The sequence below is a fragment of the Mus caroli genome, chromosome 9 (genome assembly GCF_900094665.2).
Source record: "Mus caroli chromosome 9, CAROLI_EIJ_v1.1, whole genome shotgun sequence".
Taxonomy (NCBI): domain Eukaryota; kingdom Metazoa; phylum Chordata; class Mammalia; order Rodentia; family Muridae; genus Mus; species Mus caroli.
Genome location: NC_034578.1, coordinates 37610966 through 37630408, shown reverse-complemented (window position 1 = coordinate 37630408; position 19443 = coordinate 37610966). Strand labels below are relative to the sequence as shown.

The 19443-nt window shown below is 45.6% G+C and overlaps 1 protein-coding gene across 1 annotated transcript in view; it reads right to left on the bottom strand.

Annotated features, from left to right (window-relative positions):
• The window catches only part of Clmp (CXADR like membrane protein), a 100807-nt gene that overhangs the window by 16472 nt on the left and 64892 nt on the right, over positions 1-19443 (bottom strand). The window contains exon 2 of the mRNA XM_021172772.2: positions 7594-7751. Within this exon, the coding sequence (XP_021028431.1) occupies positions 7594-7751 (158 nt within the window). The remainder of the gene's footprint in view (positions 1-7593; positions 7752-19443) is intronic.

The window sequence follows — 19443 nt, the reverse complement described above, 5'->3', positions numbered from 1 at the left end:
TCTGTAGCCCAGGCTGGCCTCGAACTCAGAAATCCACCTGCCTCTGCCTCCCGAGTGCTGGGATTAAAGGCGTGCGCCACCACGCCCGGCTTCCATTGTTTTTTTGTTCATTGTTCCATTGTCCCCTTTTGGGGACAGAGGATTGATTGAACTTAGGACCTTGCACATCTTCCACCGAGTTATACTTTCTCTCTCTCTCTCTCTCTCTCTAAAAAAATATTTATTTTATGTATATGAGTACACGACTGTATCTGTCTTCAGACACAGCAGAAGAGGGCATTGGATCCCATTACAGATGGTTGTGAGCCACCATGTGGTTGCTAGGAATTGAACTCAAGACCTTGGGAAGAGCAGTCAGTGCTCTTAACCACTGAACCATCCCTCCAGCCCAATAACTACTGTCTCTTAACCATTTTCCTTTGAGGAACAATTGTGAAGGACCTTGGAACTGGGCAGACAGGCTGATGGATGTACTTTCTATAATGTTGGATGTGTCCAGGGAACCCCGTGCAGCTATTTGATTTTATGTCCAGTTGTTGCAGTTTTGGGCTGGCTATTTACCAACTCTGCATTCAGCATGCCTTTTCTAAACTCATTCTCTGAGCCGTAGTCCATAGTCCCAGCACTTGGGAGATGAGGTACATGAGTTTCAGGTATCATGAGTTTGACACCAACCTGGACTACCTTGTCTTAGGACAAAACAAGACCGACCCACATGCTGTGTTCTTGGCTCCATGCTGGAAACTGTAACAACACAAAGGGTTGGGTGTTGTGAAACATTAATGGATAGCTTTTAGAGAAGGGGTAAAACCATGACTCAGTGCAGGAAAGGTGAGCAGGCTGCCAGGAATTTTTATTTCATTCATTAAAAGACTGAACATGGTGAGAAACCAGGTGTGGTAACAAACACCTATAATCACAGACTTCAGGAGGCCAAGACAAAAGGCTCTTGTTCTGGGCCAACCCAGGATAGAGCAAGTTCCAGGCTATGAAAAAACCTGTCTCAGAATAAAAACACAAACCAACAAACAAGAGCAGGAAGATGTTACAACCAGTGCACATGAGAAGTATGACTAAGAGCAGTGTATGTTTCCTTGGGACATCGATTTGTTTCTCTGTGAGCATCAGTGACTTTTGTTGCTGAGGCTAAGAAGTGTGAGTGATACTGTTAGCCTCCTACTCGTGATCCTCCTGCCTCAGACTCAATATGCTGAGATTAAAAAGCATGCACTACCATACCTGGACATGTTTATTTATTGTGTCTGTGTGCCTGTGCATAGGTATGCACACACACATGAAGTGTAGGCGTACAAACCACAGTGCATGTAGAGAGGTCAGAGAACTATTTGTAGGAGTGAATTCTGTCTACCAAGTTGGTCCCTGGGATCGAACTCGGGTAGTCAGGCTTGGCTGCAAGTGCCTTTACCCACTGACACATCTGGTTGGGCGGGATGATTTCGTCTTAATTGTAGAAAAGGTTAGAGACGAGAGTAAACTGTACATGGTGTGATATAACAATGGATATCAGCCCAATAAACACAAGAGACAAAGATGAATTACAGCTGTTGTGAGGCCGTGTTTTATGAACCTCCCGGAGGACAAGTCAACTTGTTATGTCTTATATGGACCAGGCAGAGCCCCTCAGCTGTCTGACAACTCATCTGTAGTGCAGAGGCCTGGGAAGCAACGGTAAAATTGCTTGTCTGTTTCCCTTTTGTTTACTTCTTGGCATGTTTGTACATGACATGGTGTGGGACTCAGTTCTCCTCCAGCGGGTGGGTCTCACAAATTGAACTCCCAGGTGCCAGGCTTGGCTGCAAGCACCTTTACCCTCTGAGCCAACCCAACAGATTGGTTTCTGCTTGTTTTCCATCAAGAATTTTCTTGCTCAAAGCCAAATGGGGAAAGGACAGGGTGACAAGTAAGAGGTTACCATGGGAACTGGATGCTTTCTGTTCTAATTACTTAATCTGAGAACGCAGAGAAAACTCTGTTGTATGTTGCTGGGCGGCTTTGGGAGGGGATGGCCAGTCTCCTTTTTTGAAATTTAGTCGGCCTTAGGATAGAAGAAGAAAAGTGATTGAATTCTTTGGTCATTCTACTCTACCAAGACTAAAATAAATACGTGTTCCCGGGACTGCCGAGCCACCCCCAGATGTTCCCTGCCTACTCCGAGCATCCTAGACAAAGGAGATAAAAACACTTCTCAACTTGAAATGCAGAGCTAAGCTTGTGATTTGCGTCACTGGTTAGCCCACTTCACGCAGCACGTCTATTTCAGCCTTTCCTGTTCCTTCTCTTCAGTCACCCTCAGACTCGCTCCACCCCCCACTCCCGGAAGTTATAAAGTCCTGGCAACTTTACCTACTATTTATTTCCTATCTCTAGGTTGAGATTCCCAACTACTCACACCCGTGGTTTAAACTTACTGTAAACTGGATGAGGTGGGAAATGCCCGCAACCTCAGCATCCAGGTTTTCCAGGTGGTAAGGATGGGAATTTACAGTCAATTTGGGATATACAGTGAGATTTGAAAAATATTTGTAGATTTTTCTCTGTGCCTCTGTGTGTGTGCTTGCTAAAGCATGAGTCAATTGGAGAATGAGTGAGTGGAGGAGGGGAGGGGAGATAAGCCTTTATTATATAGTATGAGATTATGCTTGTTGTTAGTTTAGTTGAGGCCCTCTTAAATCAATGCCTTAAAATGCAACGTGTCCCCAGCACTCTTAAAGTCTTTCTAAAACTCTATGGCGCCGGGCGTGGTGGCGCACGCCTTTAGTCCCAGCACTCGGGAGGCAGAGGCAGGCGGATTTCTGAGTTCGAGGCCAGCCTGGTCTACAAAGTGAGTGCCAGGACAGCCAGGGCTACACAGAGAAACCCTGTCTCGAAAAACCAAAAAAAAAAAAAAAAACCTCTATGGCTAATACATGAACAATTTTAAATGCCCTTGTACGGCTGGGAGATCATCCATGCTCAAGTCTTGAAGCCCCTACAGGCATCTTTATTTTTGTTTTTGTTTTTTTCTTTTTTTTTTTTTTAATTTGATTTACTCATGTATGAGCATTCTGTCTGCATGTGTACCTACCTGCATAGCTGCAGGCCAGAAGAGGGCATCAGATTGCATTATAGATGTTTGTGAGCCACCAAGTGGTTGCTGGGGCTTGAAGTCAAGACCTCTGGAAGAGCAGCCAGAGCTCTTAACTGCTGAGTCACCTCTCTAGGCCCCAGGCTTACATCTTAAACCTTGTCTCTTGAGTTGCTTAGGAATTCCTAGCCTTAGTGACTGCCCTGCTGTGTTTTCTTTCTGCCATCAAAACTTAAACCAAGGGGCTAGAGAGATGGCTCAGTGGTTAAGAGCACTGAGTACTCTTTTAGAGGTCCCGAGTTCAATTCCCAGCAAGCACATGGTGGCTCACAACTATCTGTTGTGAGAGATCCATGCCCTCCTCTGGTGTGGCTGAAGACAGCTACAGTGTACTAATATAAAACAAATAAATAAAAGTTACAAAAAGCAAGGCAGTGGTGGTGCATGCCTTTAATCCCAGCACTTGGGAGGCAGAGGCAGGCAGATTTCTGAGGCCAACCTGGTCTACAGAGTGAGTTCCAGGACAGCCAGGGCTACACAGAGAAACCCTGTCTTCAAAAACAAAAGCAAAAACAAAAACAAAAAAAAAAAACAAAAACAAAAAAAAAAGAAAAGAAAAGATTTCATCAAAGCTGGCCATTATGGTCTACGCCAGTTATTCTAGTGCTTGAGAGGCTGAGGAAAGAGAATCTCAAATCCAAGGCCAGCCTTGACCCTTCTCTAGCAAGTCTTGGTGGGTGGTTCCAGCTTTATATAGCAGTCCTCTTATCTCTGATTCTACTTTCTAGGGTTTCACTGCAGCCAATCATTGCCCCAAAGCACTGAATGAAAATTCCAAAGAGAAACAATACATATGGTTAAATATGCACCGTTCTGGGTAGTGTGGGGAAGCCTTCGCAGTTCTACTCCATCCTTCCTGAGCCTTCATCCAGCCTGTCCGTGCTGTAGGTGACTCAGTCACTTAGCACCAGGCTGCTCTTACATGGCTGTCTAGATAGTGTAGCACTTATGGCAGATTCAACAGTAGAAATGGTGAAAATTTGGAAACGCTGAGGAGAAGACATAAAAAGGTCTTCCTTCAGTCAAAGGTGAAAATTCTTGCCTTTAACAGAGAAAACAAACAAACAAAACACCATGTGCTGAAATTGCTATGGTTTCTGGTAAGACTAACTCTTTGTTCACTGAGACAGGGTCTCACGTCACAAAGACTGTACTACTCCTTCTCTTTATGAAGCTGAAGACGACCTTGAATTTCGATCCTCCCATCTCCATCCAAGTGCTGGGATTGCATGTGTGCACTGCCGTGCTCATTCTATTTGACGCTGTGGGTTGAACCCAGGGCTTTGTGCATTCTATGTCAGCAGTCCAGGAGGACTGCTTACAGGAGGAAGTACACTGCTTCCTCCAATCTTTTCCTTTCAAATTATTGGATGCCTTTCATGGGTGCTCCAAGGAGGCAGTGATATGTTGACCCCCTCACAGCTGTATCATGGCACCTAGAATGGCATAATGCTAAATAAATCTGTAGGGTCTGAATGACCGGATAAATGATGCCCACCCATCACCAAAGGTAAGTTTGGAAACTGTGACCACAAAGCCACTTGAGTGGTGTTTTTAAGCCTATATTAACTTCTTCGCTCCTGGAATCGTTCAAATGTATAATTCAAAAGCTCTTTTCTCCCCCTCTTCCTTTAAATGAAAACTTCTGGGCAGAAGTTAGATGTGTGGTTGTGGGTACTTTGAGTGAGTGGGGATAAACACAAGCACCACAGGAGAGAGTACTCCAGCGAGATTCGTTAAATATGGTGGGAACATCTATTCCACCGGGTGACTGATGACATCTGTAGACACTACTGCTGCCAGGCCTTGAGTCAGGGAGAGAGGTCGGCTCAACTCTGATTCAAAGAATAAAGCAGGGCCTTGAATTATAAAGAAACATCAGAGGTAAGAGAGCTGCTGCCTCTATTGAGTGGAGAGGATTGGTGTTGAACAGCCATCGCCGTGATTTGATGTTGAAGATGGGCAGATACTGAAGATGGGAACTATGTAGTGAACTGACTAGACAGGACTCTCACTCAAAACAGATTCCACCAGGACAGAAAAGGCAGCCCCAGATCATGAAGAACCTGGGGGTCTGACTGGAGTCAGACTCTGGAGAGAGTCTTTTTCAGGCTTGTTTGTTGGGCTTTTCTTCCAGGAACACAGAGCCACTTACTGTATTCAGGGCTGCGACTATCATGTCTATGACTGACCGGGACCTTCTCCGAGTAAACACATTCAGGTTAAGGTGACCTTGCTCTGCAGAGAACAGGTCGCCTTTGGAGGACGTGCTAGGAGAGAACAAGATGACAAGCAGAATCACACAACAAGGTGACACCAGCAGCCGTGTAGGCAGGTTAAAGACTCCAGCGTGATCATGAGAGGTATTTTTAGTGGAAACCTTAGCTTCTCCCAGTACAAACCATCCTATGAAATTAATAACGGGGACATCCGGAGGGAAGGACACCCTTTCCTCCTCTCTTTAAATCAGAGAGAGGGGAAAAAGCAAAGCGCCATAAAAAGGAGGCAAGATTAAAAGACTCTGAGCAAAATCTTTTTTTTTTTTTTTTTGGTTTTTGGTTTTGGTTTTTTCAAGGCAGGGTTTCTCTGTGTAACCTTGGCTGTCCTAGAACTCACTCTGTAGACCAGGCTGGCTTCGAATTCAGAAATCCACCTGCCTCTGCCTCACAAGTGCTGGGATTAAAGGTGTGTGCCACCACCGCCGGGCAAAATCACAAAATCTTATTTCACATAAGACATGTGGCACTCTATTATTAATCAAAAGCAGGCATTATGCTAGACCATTTTGCCCAACCCTAGGCTAAAACAAACAATATGAACATATTTAAGGTCGGATAGGTCCCGCTTTGGTATTCAGTAGATAGGTATATTAAACGTATGATGAGTTTGTGAACTTTCCTGTTTGTTTATGGAAATGTAACCATGTCTAAAGTTGAAGAGCATTGCTGCTTATGAAAAAAATTGCCCAGTAGGGTGTAGGACATACTTCCTCATTTACAGAGTAAGTTCTCTTTTTTCTTTTCTTGGTTTTTTTTTTTTTTTTGAGACAAGGTTTCTCTGTGTAGTCCTGGCTGTCCTGGAACTCACTCTGTAGACCAGGCTGGCCTCGAACTCAGAAATCCACCTGCCTCTGCCCTCCAAGTGCTATGATGAAAGGCATGCGCCACCACTGCCCGGCCAGACTAAGCCCTAAAGACAAAGATGGGTTCAGAAGAGTGGCGTCAGCTGCAGACACACAGCAAGAACAGACCTTATGAAAGGACATGCCACACATCTCGGATAGCAGGTGAGAAATGCCAGGACCTCTCACAGTGGGTATGGTTGCTTAGTCACTAGGGTAGACCAAGACCAAAAGCATAGATGCTCCGTAAATGCATCAGCAAGGCTGGTAAGAATAGAACACATCCTGGATTTTAAAACGCAGCAGCACACCCCCAAGTACTATCTGTGACTGACGGGCGTTGATAAAGAATTAGGTTTCCTATCCACTCATTATTCCAATCTTCCTCCATCAGAGAGTCTTAAGAAAAAGGTAAGTCTGAATAAGAGCAATAGTAAGTCACTGTGTAAGTGAGTGGTAAGTGTCTGAATGAGGACGAGCCTGGCTGCAGGCAGTCAAGGCAAAGAAGGATGGAAGGATGGTAAGCAGATTACTTAGCCCTGGTGTCTAATGGCAGGAAGCGAGGGGTGCCCCGGGAGTCCGAGCAGGCAGCATGGGGTGCCCCCGGAGTCCGAGCACTACAACTTCTGCCCACACTGCCAGAAGCACAGGACCCCATGCCCATCACAGCCCTCCCCACATTGAGTGTGGAAGTCCCAAGACTGCTTCTTTATTTTCCAACTTCAGAGCCAGCATCGGCTGTCTTGTGGAAGAGTCGGTCGTGGTCACATCTGGGAGCGACACTGTCGTTCCTGTCCCGTATGTGCACCTGTGTCACATGTCATCTGTCATCTTCAGAACCTGGAAGTTATGACTTCGCAAAGCCAAGGCCTGCTTAGGTGACGACAGTTTTAGAGAAGCAGGAGGAAGAGAATTCTGGGCTTTGAGTTCTGCTCACCAGACCAGGGCATCAAGCTGCTGCATCTTAGCCCGCTTCTTAGATGAAGATGTTAACAGCGCAGACTTCCTTTCCCAGTGTCTGGTGCCTCTGGATTAGATCCTCCTAATACAAATACTCTTCTATTTTCCCTGCTTTTTGGAGACAGGGTGTTACTATGTAGCCCAGGTTAGCTTCAAACTAGAGTTCTTCTTGCCCGTGCCTCCTGAGTGCTAAGATTATAAGTGTGTGCCACCTGGGTCCTTTTTCTCTAGTTTTGTACATGAATTCATTCAGGTTGCTGTTAGATGAGAAAACAAACTCTTCCAGTCCCATCAAGAATGATGTGAAGGCTAAAGAAGGTGACGTGAGGGCAGAAAGGAGAGCAACTGTAGCTAGGGGGGTACTTACCACTTTTTGGTTCCCTTCATTATCGGTGAGCAGCCATTCAATGTCCAGGGTGTCTTTCTCAGGAAGCCCCAGTTGATGGTGACAGGGCAAGGTAACCTTTTCCTCTGCCACTCTCTTGATCTCAGTGTGAGTTCCCAGCGTTCCAACATAATAGGATACTGGAAAGAGAGAGAGAGCAAAACCCTCTAATGAGCGATGCAGATGCTGGATGATAGCCCGGACCGGCAGAAATTGCAACAAAAAAGCCTTGGGAGAGCCTGTGGGCAAGGAGGGGGCGAGTCAAGGCTTCGGGATTCTAGGCTTGCAAGCACTATGCCTGCCACTGGCTCCTCACAATTGCAGAGGCAAAGAGTCTTCAGCCGCCATAGATTTCACATTGCTGCCTGTGTTCCTTCCTGGTTAATCTAGTTGGTGTTTTGTTTGTTTATTTGGCAACATTGTTTCACGGTATAACTGAGCTGACCAGGCGTGTACTATCTAGTCCAGGTTGGCTTTTTGCAATTTCCCCACCTCACTAGCAACCATGGTCAGTTCCCCTTATTAGTTTTGCGGTTGTTATTTGCTTTTTAAAATAAGTTATGAGGTAATTGCTGGGCCTGGTGGTATAGCCTTACAGCCTAGCGATTAGATGGCTAAAGCGGGTAGATGAATGGATTCAGGTAGGCTCAGGCTGCAGAGGAGTTGAAGGCCAACCTTGGCAACTTAGTGAGACCCTGTCTCTGAATAAAAAGAGTGAGCCAGGCCGTGGTGGTGCATAATCCAATTCTCAGGAGGCAGAAGCAGGCCCATCTCTGTGAGTTTGAGACCACCCTGGTCTACAAAGTAAGTTCCCAGACAACCAGGGTCACACAGTGGGACCCTGTCTCAAAAATACTAAATATGGAAGAAGAAAAAAAAAAGGCGAGAAGCCTGTGGATCTAGCTTAGTGGGAGGGTGTTTATTTAGCTTGTGAGAAGATCTAGGCTCAGTTCCTTTTTTTGTTTTTTTGTTTTTTGTTTTTGTTTTTTTCGAGACAGGGTTTCTCTGTATAGCCCTAGCTGTCCTGGAACTCACTCTGTAGACCAGGCTGGCCTCGAACTCAGAAATCTGTCTGCCTCTGCCTTCCAAGTGCTGGGATTAAAGGCGTGCACCACCACTGCTGGGCAATAGGCTCAGTTCTTAGCACTCAATAACAACATAAAACAAATGATATAAGTCAACAGCTCCTTTTGTTTTTCATTTTTTGTTTATTTCTTGAGGTTTCTCTCTCTCTGTCTCTCTGTTTGTCTCTGTCTCTCTGTCTCTCTCTCTGTGGCCCTCTCTGTCCTGGATCTCACTCTATAGGCCAGGCTGGCCTTAAACTCAGTATCTGCCTGCCTCTGCCTCCGGAGTGCTGGGATTAAAGGAATGTGCCACCACTGCCCAGTCACAACCATGTCTTTCATCTGTCTTCTAGCAGCGGCTTCTGGAAGGATGGCACTCACGGAAACTGCATCAACACAGGCAGCTCTAGTTCCTGAAGTTACAGGGTCAAAGACCCTGAAGCCCAGGAGAGCCTTCTTATTTTCAAATGAGCTGCTCTAACCCCAGAATGATTTTCTGCTTTCGAGCGGCGTGCATTTCGGAGAATGAAAACATTACAAACACCATTGTACTATAAAGGGAAATTATTCATGCTAGGAGAATTATGTAAATCTAGAGAAGTTCATGGGCATCTAATTACAGGGTTCAGGACAGTCTTCCAAGGGCTTGGTAAATATTAGAAATGTTGTATGGAAATCATCTGTCTAGGATAGGGTAGCATTTCAAAGTTCTAAAAGAAAGGAAACTGCTGTTATCACTGAGTGCCTTGCTAGTCATGCTGATACACATCTATAACCGCAGCTACTTGGGAGGCTGAGTCTAGATGGTCACTTGAACTTGAGCATGACAGTCAGACCCTGTCTTTAAAATAGAGAAAACAAAGGTCAAATCCATGTGCCCCTAGTCCCATCACTTGGAGTCTAAGGTAGGAGAATCAAAAGTTTGGGGCCACCTGGGCTAAAAAAAAAACATTAAAAAGATGGGGTCAGGGGCTGGTGAGATGACTCAGTGGTTAAGAGCACTGACTGCTCTTCTGAAGGTCCTGAATTCAAATCCCAGCAACCACATGGTGGCTCACAACCACCCATAATGAGACCTGATGCCCTCTTCTGGCGCATCTGAAGACAGCTACAGTGTACTTATATATAATAATAAATAAATCTTTAAAAAAAAAAAAAAAGATGGGGTCAGAGAGTTGGTTCAGCAGTTAAGAGCACTGGCTGTTCTTCCAAGCCAGGATTCCTGCCTCTTCTTATCACGTGTACCCCAGATGTCAAGTTCTTTTAGAACAAATGTGGTACAAAGTGCAAGGCTGTGAGATGCAACCCACGTGTTACACTCATATTTGAACAAATGTGTGTGTGCCAAGCTTATGTAGTGCAACCAATATAGAAATAACTTTTTTTAAAAAAAGATTTATTATATGTAAGTACACTGTAGCTGTCTTCAGACACACCAGAAGAGGGCATCCGATCCCATTACAGATGGTTGTGAGCCACCATGTGGTTGCTGGAATTTGAACTCAGGACCTCCAGAAGAGCAGTCAGTGCTCTTAACTGCTGAGTCATCTCGCCAGCCCAAAATCATACTTTTAAAATCATACTTTTACTGCCTATGTGAGAGGATTTCCTGTAAACTAACATAGTTTTGCTTTTGGTTTTTGCTTTTGTGAGTCTGAATACATAGCAGATAGCCAGTCAGCATTTAGACCTATTTTACTTTTGAGTGAACCTTGGCACAGGGGAGGAACATCGTGAGATGAGGTCCGGTTAAATCATTTAGAGTGGAAATGCTCTATAACATTGCCGGTTCTCCTTCAGCCTACATGGCAGCCCCCAGGAAAGCGGAGAAACTGACTGCTCTGTACTGTGTTGGGCTTGGCCGAGGATGTGCCAGCTTTCATTCGCCGCTGAAACCCGCAGAGTTGTCTTAGCCTCCTGCAAAGCTCAAGAACCTTATACCACCCTCTTGCATCCAGGAGGCCCTTGCTATATGCAGAATAAACAAATGCAAAGGCTCTGCTGTGAGACTTGCGGAGGGAGGCCACTAGAGGGAAACAAAGGCCCAGATTTGGCCGATGTCCCCAGAGGGCCGGAACACGGTGGTGGGCGGTGTGCACTGCGCTCTCTAGCTTCTATTTATAACACATCCAGAATTAAATACAGCAGCGCCAGGAGGGTGCCTTCGTGAATACAAACGACTTCAGCGAGGCAGGGAGTGTCAACCAGAGCCTACTGATCTGCCTTGTTTCTTGAACCTCAAGCCCCCGCCACCCTCCTCCCCCCCCCCCCCCACCCCAAGACGCTACCAGATTTCTGGGATTTTTTTTTTTTTTTTTTGTCATCTTAAGAAATATTTTTTTACCATATGTTGAATCTACAGTTTGAGCTGGCAGGGGCCTCGGTAGTGTTTGTGGAAACTGCTTGGCATGTGCCTGCCATCTGGTGGGTGAGAGGGAATGGGCAGGTCCAGCCACCCTCTGGCTGCTAGCATAGGATTCCCTGGGCAACAGGGATCAACCTTAGGGCGAAGAAACCCTTACAGTCGGTATAACTTAGGAGGAGATCACAGCCTGGCCAAGCTAGTGAGTTGCAGGGGTTCAGGGAAGGGAAGAATTTTTGAAATTTTTGCTGTAGTATTTATCTATAGGAAGCGGGGTTGGAAGGAGGGTTTGGAAAGAGGCTTCTTGTGTATATGCAAAACGCCTTCCTGGAAGCCTTGGGCTTTCCCTAGTGGGGATTTTACGGGCAACTCAGACACTTAACAAGGTGCTAGTGGGAACCTCTCAGCCTTAGCGTTATCAACAGCCACCACCACCCCCCCCCCCCCCCCCCCGGCCTGGGGTCAGCTGCCCTGGAAACCGCGCTCCCTCCGTGCTCCTCCATGCTGAGGTGGGGCTAATTCTTCGTGTACTTGCTGCTTAAGATTAGCTTAAGATTTTGCGCTCTAAAACCTTGGGTCTCATTGTACTCCTTTGATCATTCCAGACTTTTTTCAAAAAGACCAGGCAAGAGGAAGTTTTAACAAAAAACATATTCATATCCCCCGCCCCTCTCATAAGGGATAGTGGGCTGGGCGGTGACCAAAGAACAACCTCTAACCTCTCTTCTTCCTAAAAAAGACTTTCCTATTTTCCCAAAGCTCATTGAATGCCCAAGGCGGACGACTTGTCCCTAGTCACCCATGTTTGCTCTTCCTGAAGGGTTACCCCATGAGTACAGGCTCCCTACATGTTCCCAAGCTCCGAGTAATGAACTAAGGAAATGACCCCTGAATGTGTATAGTCAAAGCAGGCTCTAGGTAAGGCCTCAGCGCTTGGTGTAGGAGTTATCATCTAAGTAATTTACCAGCCTGTGTAGATCAGAGTTTACAAAATTAGAGCATCCCGTGGCAGGGATCGAAAGTCTGGTCATTCACATTGAGCAGTATACAGTACAGTGCCCTCTAGTGGGCGACACAGATGTAGCCTCCCTTTCTTCAATTGAGCGAGAACATTTTTCAATGGTTACAGGACATTTAGCATTCACTAACCTTGAGTGGGAGGAGTTTCCCCATATTTTGCTTTACCCAGAATGCTCCAGTAAGCCTCAGGAGAATGGCTGCACCGGATATACGTAAGAAAGTAACGTATTAGAAAGTAAAGTCATTCCGATATTTCCAAGCCTGAGGCAGGGAAAAAGCTGTGAGTACTGTGACTTCAAAGTTAGCCTGGGCTACACTGACTTATCCTGTCTAAAAGCAAAACACAGAGGATGAACAAAAACAAAGGGAAAAGCCCTCTTTCATTGTATAGATCAAGAATTAAGACGCGGGCTGGCGAGATGGCTCTGAGTTCAAAGCCCAACAACAACATGGTGACTCACAACTATCTGTAATGGGGTCTGGTCCCCTCTTCTGGTTTGCAGGCATACATGTATACATAATAAATAAATCTTAAAAAAAAGAATTAAGACACACAGTGACTCAAGCCAAGTTGTAGAGTCCTGTAGGGTGTGGGGGAGTATGTGTATGCATGAGTGAGGCATTCATGCTTTTCTGGAACACTGTATACATTTCATGAGGCACCATGGACCCGGATTTAGACAGTCTCCTGACCTCTCTCAGCCTTTTCTTCTCTGCTTGTTTTTGGGTTTTGTTTGTTTATTTGTAGACAGGGTTTCTCTATGAAGTTCTGCCTGTCCTGGAACTTGCTTTGAAGACCAAGGATCTCGAACTCCGAAATCCGCCTGCCTCTGCCTCCTGAGTGCTGGGATTAAAGACACTCGCCACTACTCCCACTCCCAAAACGCCTTTTCTTCTCTGTAAAATGAAGAAAGGTTGTTGGAAGGATTGTAAAAGATCTAACAAGGCACCCACTCAACAAACGGCGGTTATTAACAACGACTGTCACACTGTGTTGTAAAAGACAAAGAGACACAGGCACAAGGAGGCAAACCAGGATTGTGAGGTGTTCGAAAGAGACAGTTCTGGGGAGTCAGGAATGCTGTGGCTGCAGATTGGAGGGAAGGGAGAACACACCGGGTGGAGGGAGCACCTGGTGCTGGGGGAGCACCTGGAGCTGGGGGAGCACCTGGAGCTGGGGGAGCATCTGGTGCTGGGGGAGCACCTGGAGCTGAGGGAGAACGTGGCCTCTCTTGCCAGCTTCACTGACAGCTAGTGAGGCTCCTTTTCTACCCAGCATATGTTTCCTTCTAAGCCTTCCACCCAGCCCATTCCCGGATCTCCTTATGAAGGTCTTCAGAGGAGAGAAAAAACTGCATAGGCTATGAGTTGCTAACCACCAGACCAGACCTATTTCAGCGACTTCTTTAATGCAAACATATTTGGTATTTAGACAAAGCCAAAAGCTAAAGGAATGAGGCCAGTGGAATTTCAAACATCTGGAAACTGGGATGGTGTCCCCCTGAGAGGACATTTGTTCCGGGAGTCTCTGAAATAGTGGGGTGGCCACAAGGACTAGGCTTTGGTCAGGAGATGGGTCACAGGGATTTAGCTCCACACCCTAGACAATGGGCTGGGTTTTAAGTAAATGATAGGAAGGAGAAAAGAAAGGAGGGGTTGGGGATAAGGATAAGGTGACAGGAAGATGGTGAAGGGGACAAAAAGAGGAGGGAGTGAGGAGAGGGAGAGGGGAATAATAGAATATGAGTAAGGAGAGCCCAGTATTGACGGAAACAATAATGGGGATAGTTTTTTTTGTTGTTGTTTGTTTTGTTTTGTTTTTGTTTTTGTTCTTTCGAGACAGGGTTTCTCTGTATAGCCTTGGCTGTCCTGGAACTCACTTTGTAGACCAGGCTGGCCTCGAACTCAGAAATTGGCCTGCCTCTGCCTCCCGAGTGCTGGGATTAAGGGCGTGCGCCACCACACCCGGCTTTGGGGATAGGTTTTTCCTCTGTGATTTGTTACTGTAGGGCTGAGGCTCAAAGCTCTGGGCCTTGTACATGTTGGGCAAATACTTAACCAGGGAACTACATCCCCAGCCCTAAGTATTAGTATTTAGGTAAAATATTAGGTCTTAGGTGGAATGTTATGGCCTAGATAAAATGTTAAGGCCTGGGTAACTGTTACCTGGCTAGCCTGCCTTTATAAGGAAATTTTCTCATATGTTTCTGCTGTTACTAAGAACCCCTCTAATGCCAAGGTTGAGTATATATTCTGTTACGTTCTGAGCCCTTGGAAGCCGATCCTGATAGAAGACAGTACAACTGTTTTGTATCGCTACCCATAATAAGCTTGGACCTGAACCAACTACCCAACAGCTCTTCCTGCAGCTGTGTATAAGCTTTTATGATATAAGCTGCCCCTAGGATGGACCCCAATATAAGAGAGACACCTGCACTAATTTAAGAAATTATTTGGAGTAAGACTTTCATTTTGAGTAGTGGTTGAGTAAAGTTTAAATTCTCAAGACTTCCCTGGGAACTGACATCCTACTTGGCAGAAAGAGACATGTATGTGGGCAACTGCCATTCTGGTTGGCAAGTTAATTACATGAATGTCAGACAAGTCCCATCCTGGTAGACAAGTTAAAATATGAATGTTAGACAAGACAAGCCCCCGCCCTGGTAGACAAGTTAGGACATGAATATTAGACAAGGCAAGTCCCCTGCCACAGTTCAATACCCAACCAATGGAAACAAGATAGACATACAACTAAGACATGTTCCTAAGGAAATCCCGTATCCCTAAATCCTGATTGGTGAGATAACTTGGCATAGATGTTTGTGGATTTGGGGCTTTAAAAACCCTATAGAATCCTAACTCGGGGTCATGGTTCAGTTCCCGAATCTGGGGCGTATGTCCAGTAAACTGTCCCTTTCTGACTGTGACTGTATGGCCTGTGAGGTGATTCCTGCACCCCAACACTTACGTTTTCAGATGAAACAAAGGCTGATCAAAGCCAAAGCTCATGTCAGGTGTGGCAGTGGCCACCTTTAATCCCAGCGTTGGAGGCAGAGACAGGTGGATCTCTGAGTTTGAAGGTAGCCACTTTTAATCCCAGAGTTGGAGGCAGAGATAGGTGGATCTCTGAGTTTGAAGGCAGCCTTGCCTATATAATGAATTCCAGGTCAATTAAGGCTACACAGTGAATGTATGTCTCCAAAAAGGGAGGAAAGAAAGAAGGGATGAGGACTCACCCTTTCCCCACTCTGTGACAGACTATTATGTGATTTAATGTGACTGCCCGAATTAAGAACTTCCAGTGTTCTCTTTACTTACCAAGTGCAGATGGCACTAGGAATACAAAGACGTGGGCCTCATGTTCCCTATGGCCCTCAGAAAGCTGATGGTTAATGATACCTTCAATTAGTTTAACAGTTAACTAACTCAGCTCCTTCCAAAGCCTCGTCCCAAGTGAGGCCTGCGACTACAGAGTGAACTGATGCTATCCGTTCTGTTTAGCAAAAACTGAAGCCATGTGGTTTATAGGAAGCACCATGGAGATAGCTCCCAATAGTTCACCCTCCCCGCACCCCAATACAGTGGGAAACAGATCATTTCTATTAACTATATATATGCACCAAGCTAGGTAGACAAGTTAATCTGATTGGGCACTCTGGAGATAGATACATAATTGTCTTGCCAGCTGGGAGTCTGAGCCAAACAGAAAGAGAACTGGCTGTCCTGGAACTCACTTTGTAGACCAGGATGGCCTCGAACTCAGAAATCCACCTGCCTCTGCCTCCCGAGTGCTGGGACTAAAGGCGTGCGCCACTACACCCGGCAAAAGAGAATTTTAATAGAGATAAGTTGGGAGTTACATCCAGACATAAGTACAGGGTCGGAACCTAGAATCAAATAAGAGTTTAATGGACTGTGAATTTAAGCGCAAGGCTGCACTCATGGCAGTATGATGTTGCAGACACAGGAGTGACAGCCCACTGCATCTTATAGGAGCCAAGCCGTCACATTAAGCACAGCTATGTGCAGTGCTAGGCATTAAAAGCTGGATGAGGCTATGATGAAAAAAACAATAGAAATTTGCTGTCAGAGGATTGTAAGCAGGAAGTGATGAAGTTGGAGAGTCATGTCTAAAGTACAGTTAGCACAATTATAGGTGAAAGTCAGCAGGACAGAATACTACAGGGCAGTCTAGCATCTGTCTTCCCAAATATTTAAAAGACGGCAAAAGAGCCAGGCTTGGAGGCCCAGGCCTGTAATCCCAGTGACAAGGGGAGCTGAAGTAGGAAGCTCACACTGTCAAGGTTTGCTTGGACTAGAGTGTGACCACAAGGCCAGCAAGTTACTGGGCAATTCAGTGAAATTCCATGTCAAAATAAAGAGTGAAAAGATGGCTGAGGCTAGACCTCAGTTGTAGGTCCCTTGGACAGCATGCATAATCCTTCAACCCAGAGGGGAAAACATTTACAAAATGACAATGAAGAGGACTTCTTGTGTGGGGAGGCAGCGGGCAGCACCGGATGTGTCCGAAGGGCTCCTCATGACTTTTGTGTCAATCAGTGTGTGACTTGCTGACCTGTCTGTAGCTCACCTTACATCCTGGCTCCAGATCAGAGAGAGAGAGAGAGATGAGTGACTTTGGTGAAAAGCCTGCAACCTCAGCTGAGTGAACACCCCCCCCCCACCCCCTTTACAGTGCTGCCAGCTCATGATCAGAGTTAAATGAGACTCTTGTGAGTTCTTAGCCTCCAAACTTATTGCGGCATCAGGGTTCATGGATGTCCACGAGTGAGGCAGCTAAATGAACCTTGGAAGTTCAATGGCACATTATCCGATGCTACATTTCCCCGGCACCTCCTCTGGACCAATACCTATGGGTACCAATTTTTTTTTTTAACCATACTCAACATGATTTTCTATGTCTATGTGTGCAAGGGGGAGGGGTATGTGTACCTGTGGTATCATGGGTTTGAGTGGATGTGGAAGTGGAAAATCAACCCTTTTCCTTTTTTTCCCCCAATGTCTCTCACTGGCCCGGAACTCACCCAGTAGGCTAGATTGGCAGTTTAATAACCCCGAGGAACCTGCCTGTTTCTACCTCTCCAGCCCCGGAATTACAAGAGTGTGTGTGCCACTGTACCCGCTTTATTGGTTTGTGTTTTTCATGACTGCTAGGGACTGAACTCAGATCCTCACATTTGAATGGCAAGCACTTTATCCACTGAGCCGTCTCTTCGGCCCCGTCATGATCTTTTAAAATAAAAACTTGATGTGCTGTTTATATTTAAGAATTCGGGCTGGTGAGATGGCTCAGTGGGTAAGAGCACCCGACTACTCTTCCGAAGGTCCAGAGTTCAAATCCCAGCAACCACATGGTGGCTCACAACCATCCGTAACGAGATCTGATTCCCTCTTCTGGAGTGTCTGAAGACAGCTACAGTGTACTTACATATAATAAATAAATAAATCTTAAAAAAAAAAAAAAAGAATTCATATGGGGAAAAAGGGCTTCTTTAGATTAAAAAAAAATCAGTCACCTCATTAGCCAGTTGGGGATTGTTCCTTGGGGCAGGATTATAGCCATATGGCCTAAGTGATTCAACCATAAAATGATAGTTGGGAGATCTCCAGCATCTTCCCATATCACAGATAACGGAATGAATCATGTGATTCCCTTTTAAGAGACTTTAACAATATCTGGGGCTCATTCGTCGTTGTTGCGGGGCTTTTGTTTTGCAGTGCCGGGGAACGAACCCAGGGCCTGGCATATGCTGAGCAAGCACTGTGCCACTGAGCTACATCCAGAGTCTGCAGGTAATATGTTGATAGGCTTGTTAGCAGTACTGTCTGACAGCAGAACGAGCTGCGGAATTCAGGAAAGTTCTCATCCACCTAGGGTTAGTCAGAGGCTGCAAAGGGGAGCCTCCTACATTAACATTAAACTGAATGTTCAAAGCATTTGCCATAATGAAGAATATATACTCGGCAAATTTATGCCATGAAGAGTATAAAATACAGAAAAACACGTACTCTTGCATGCTGGTGTGTTTCGTCACCATACTGAGCTCTTACGGTTTACACTAAGGGTCTAGTTTTGTTTCCTTGTGTCCTTCACTTTCCCAGGGTTCTTGGAAAGACTGGAAAGGAACTTATCTATAGGGTTACAGCGCTCCTTTCTGCTCTGTAGATGTTTTAATCCACAAGAGGGCAGAATTCACTCAGGGAGAATTAACAAATAGCCAACCTTGGTTTCTCCTAACAAAGCTCATAACTGACAAAGAATTATAGACTCTCCTGGGCTTAGGCTTGATCAGCACTTTGCTGCATGTGGTGTCTTGTGTTAAAACTGCACACACTTAATTCCCAAGGGCCCATGCAACAAACGGAAACCTTAGGAAATAGCAGGGTTTTCAGAGGAAATTTATCCAGGAAAGGGGAATTAGCAGTGTTTTAATAACTTTAAAATAAAAAAAGAAATTGTGTTTTTGTGTGTTTTGTCTGTAAGTATGTATCACATGTATCTATCACATGCACACTCGGAGGCCGTAGAAGAGGGTGCTGGGTCCCCTGGAACTAGAGTTAAGGCATTGCAAGTCACAGTGTGGGTGCTGGGAACCGAAGCTATGTTCTCCGTAAAAGCGAGCAGCCAGTGCTCCTAGACTGAGCTATATCCCCAGCCCCTGGTTTTAATGAATTTTAACATCTCAAGATCAATATTTCACTCTCTGTAACTATAACAGATGTTTGCTTTGTTTGTCTAAGACCAAAAATATTTATTTTAATTGCAGAATATATTATAAGAAAAAACAAAACAAAACAAGTTACTCAGTAGATGTGACATAAAAACAAAAAGGGAAAAGACTAAAACCTGTCCCAAGCCAGATGGATGGCAGTGGCACAAGCCAATCCCTGCACTGGGGATGCAGAGGCAGAGACAGATCTCTGTGAGTTCGAGGACAGCCTGGTCTACAGAGTGAGTCTCAGGACAGAAACCCTGTGTCTCAACACCAAACAAACAACAACAATAAAACCCACAACTTGTGCCAGAGCCACATGCATGTAGTGCCTACATTTGGAAGGTAGGGGTAAGAGGATTGCTTAGAGTAAAGGTAAACTTTTCCAACCAAACCAAATCAACCAACTAGCCAACCAACCAACCAACTAACCAACCAACCAACCAACAAAAGGCCAAAGCATTGGCTGGAGAACCGGCTTATCAGTTAAGAACAGTTGCTGCTCAATTATGACAATCAACATTTGGGCCCCAGCACCCACATCAGGCGCTCACCAGCACCTATACCTTCAGCTTCAAGAGAACTCTTCTGACCTTCCCAAGCCTGGGTACACACACACACACACACACACACACACACATACACACACACA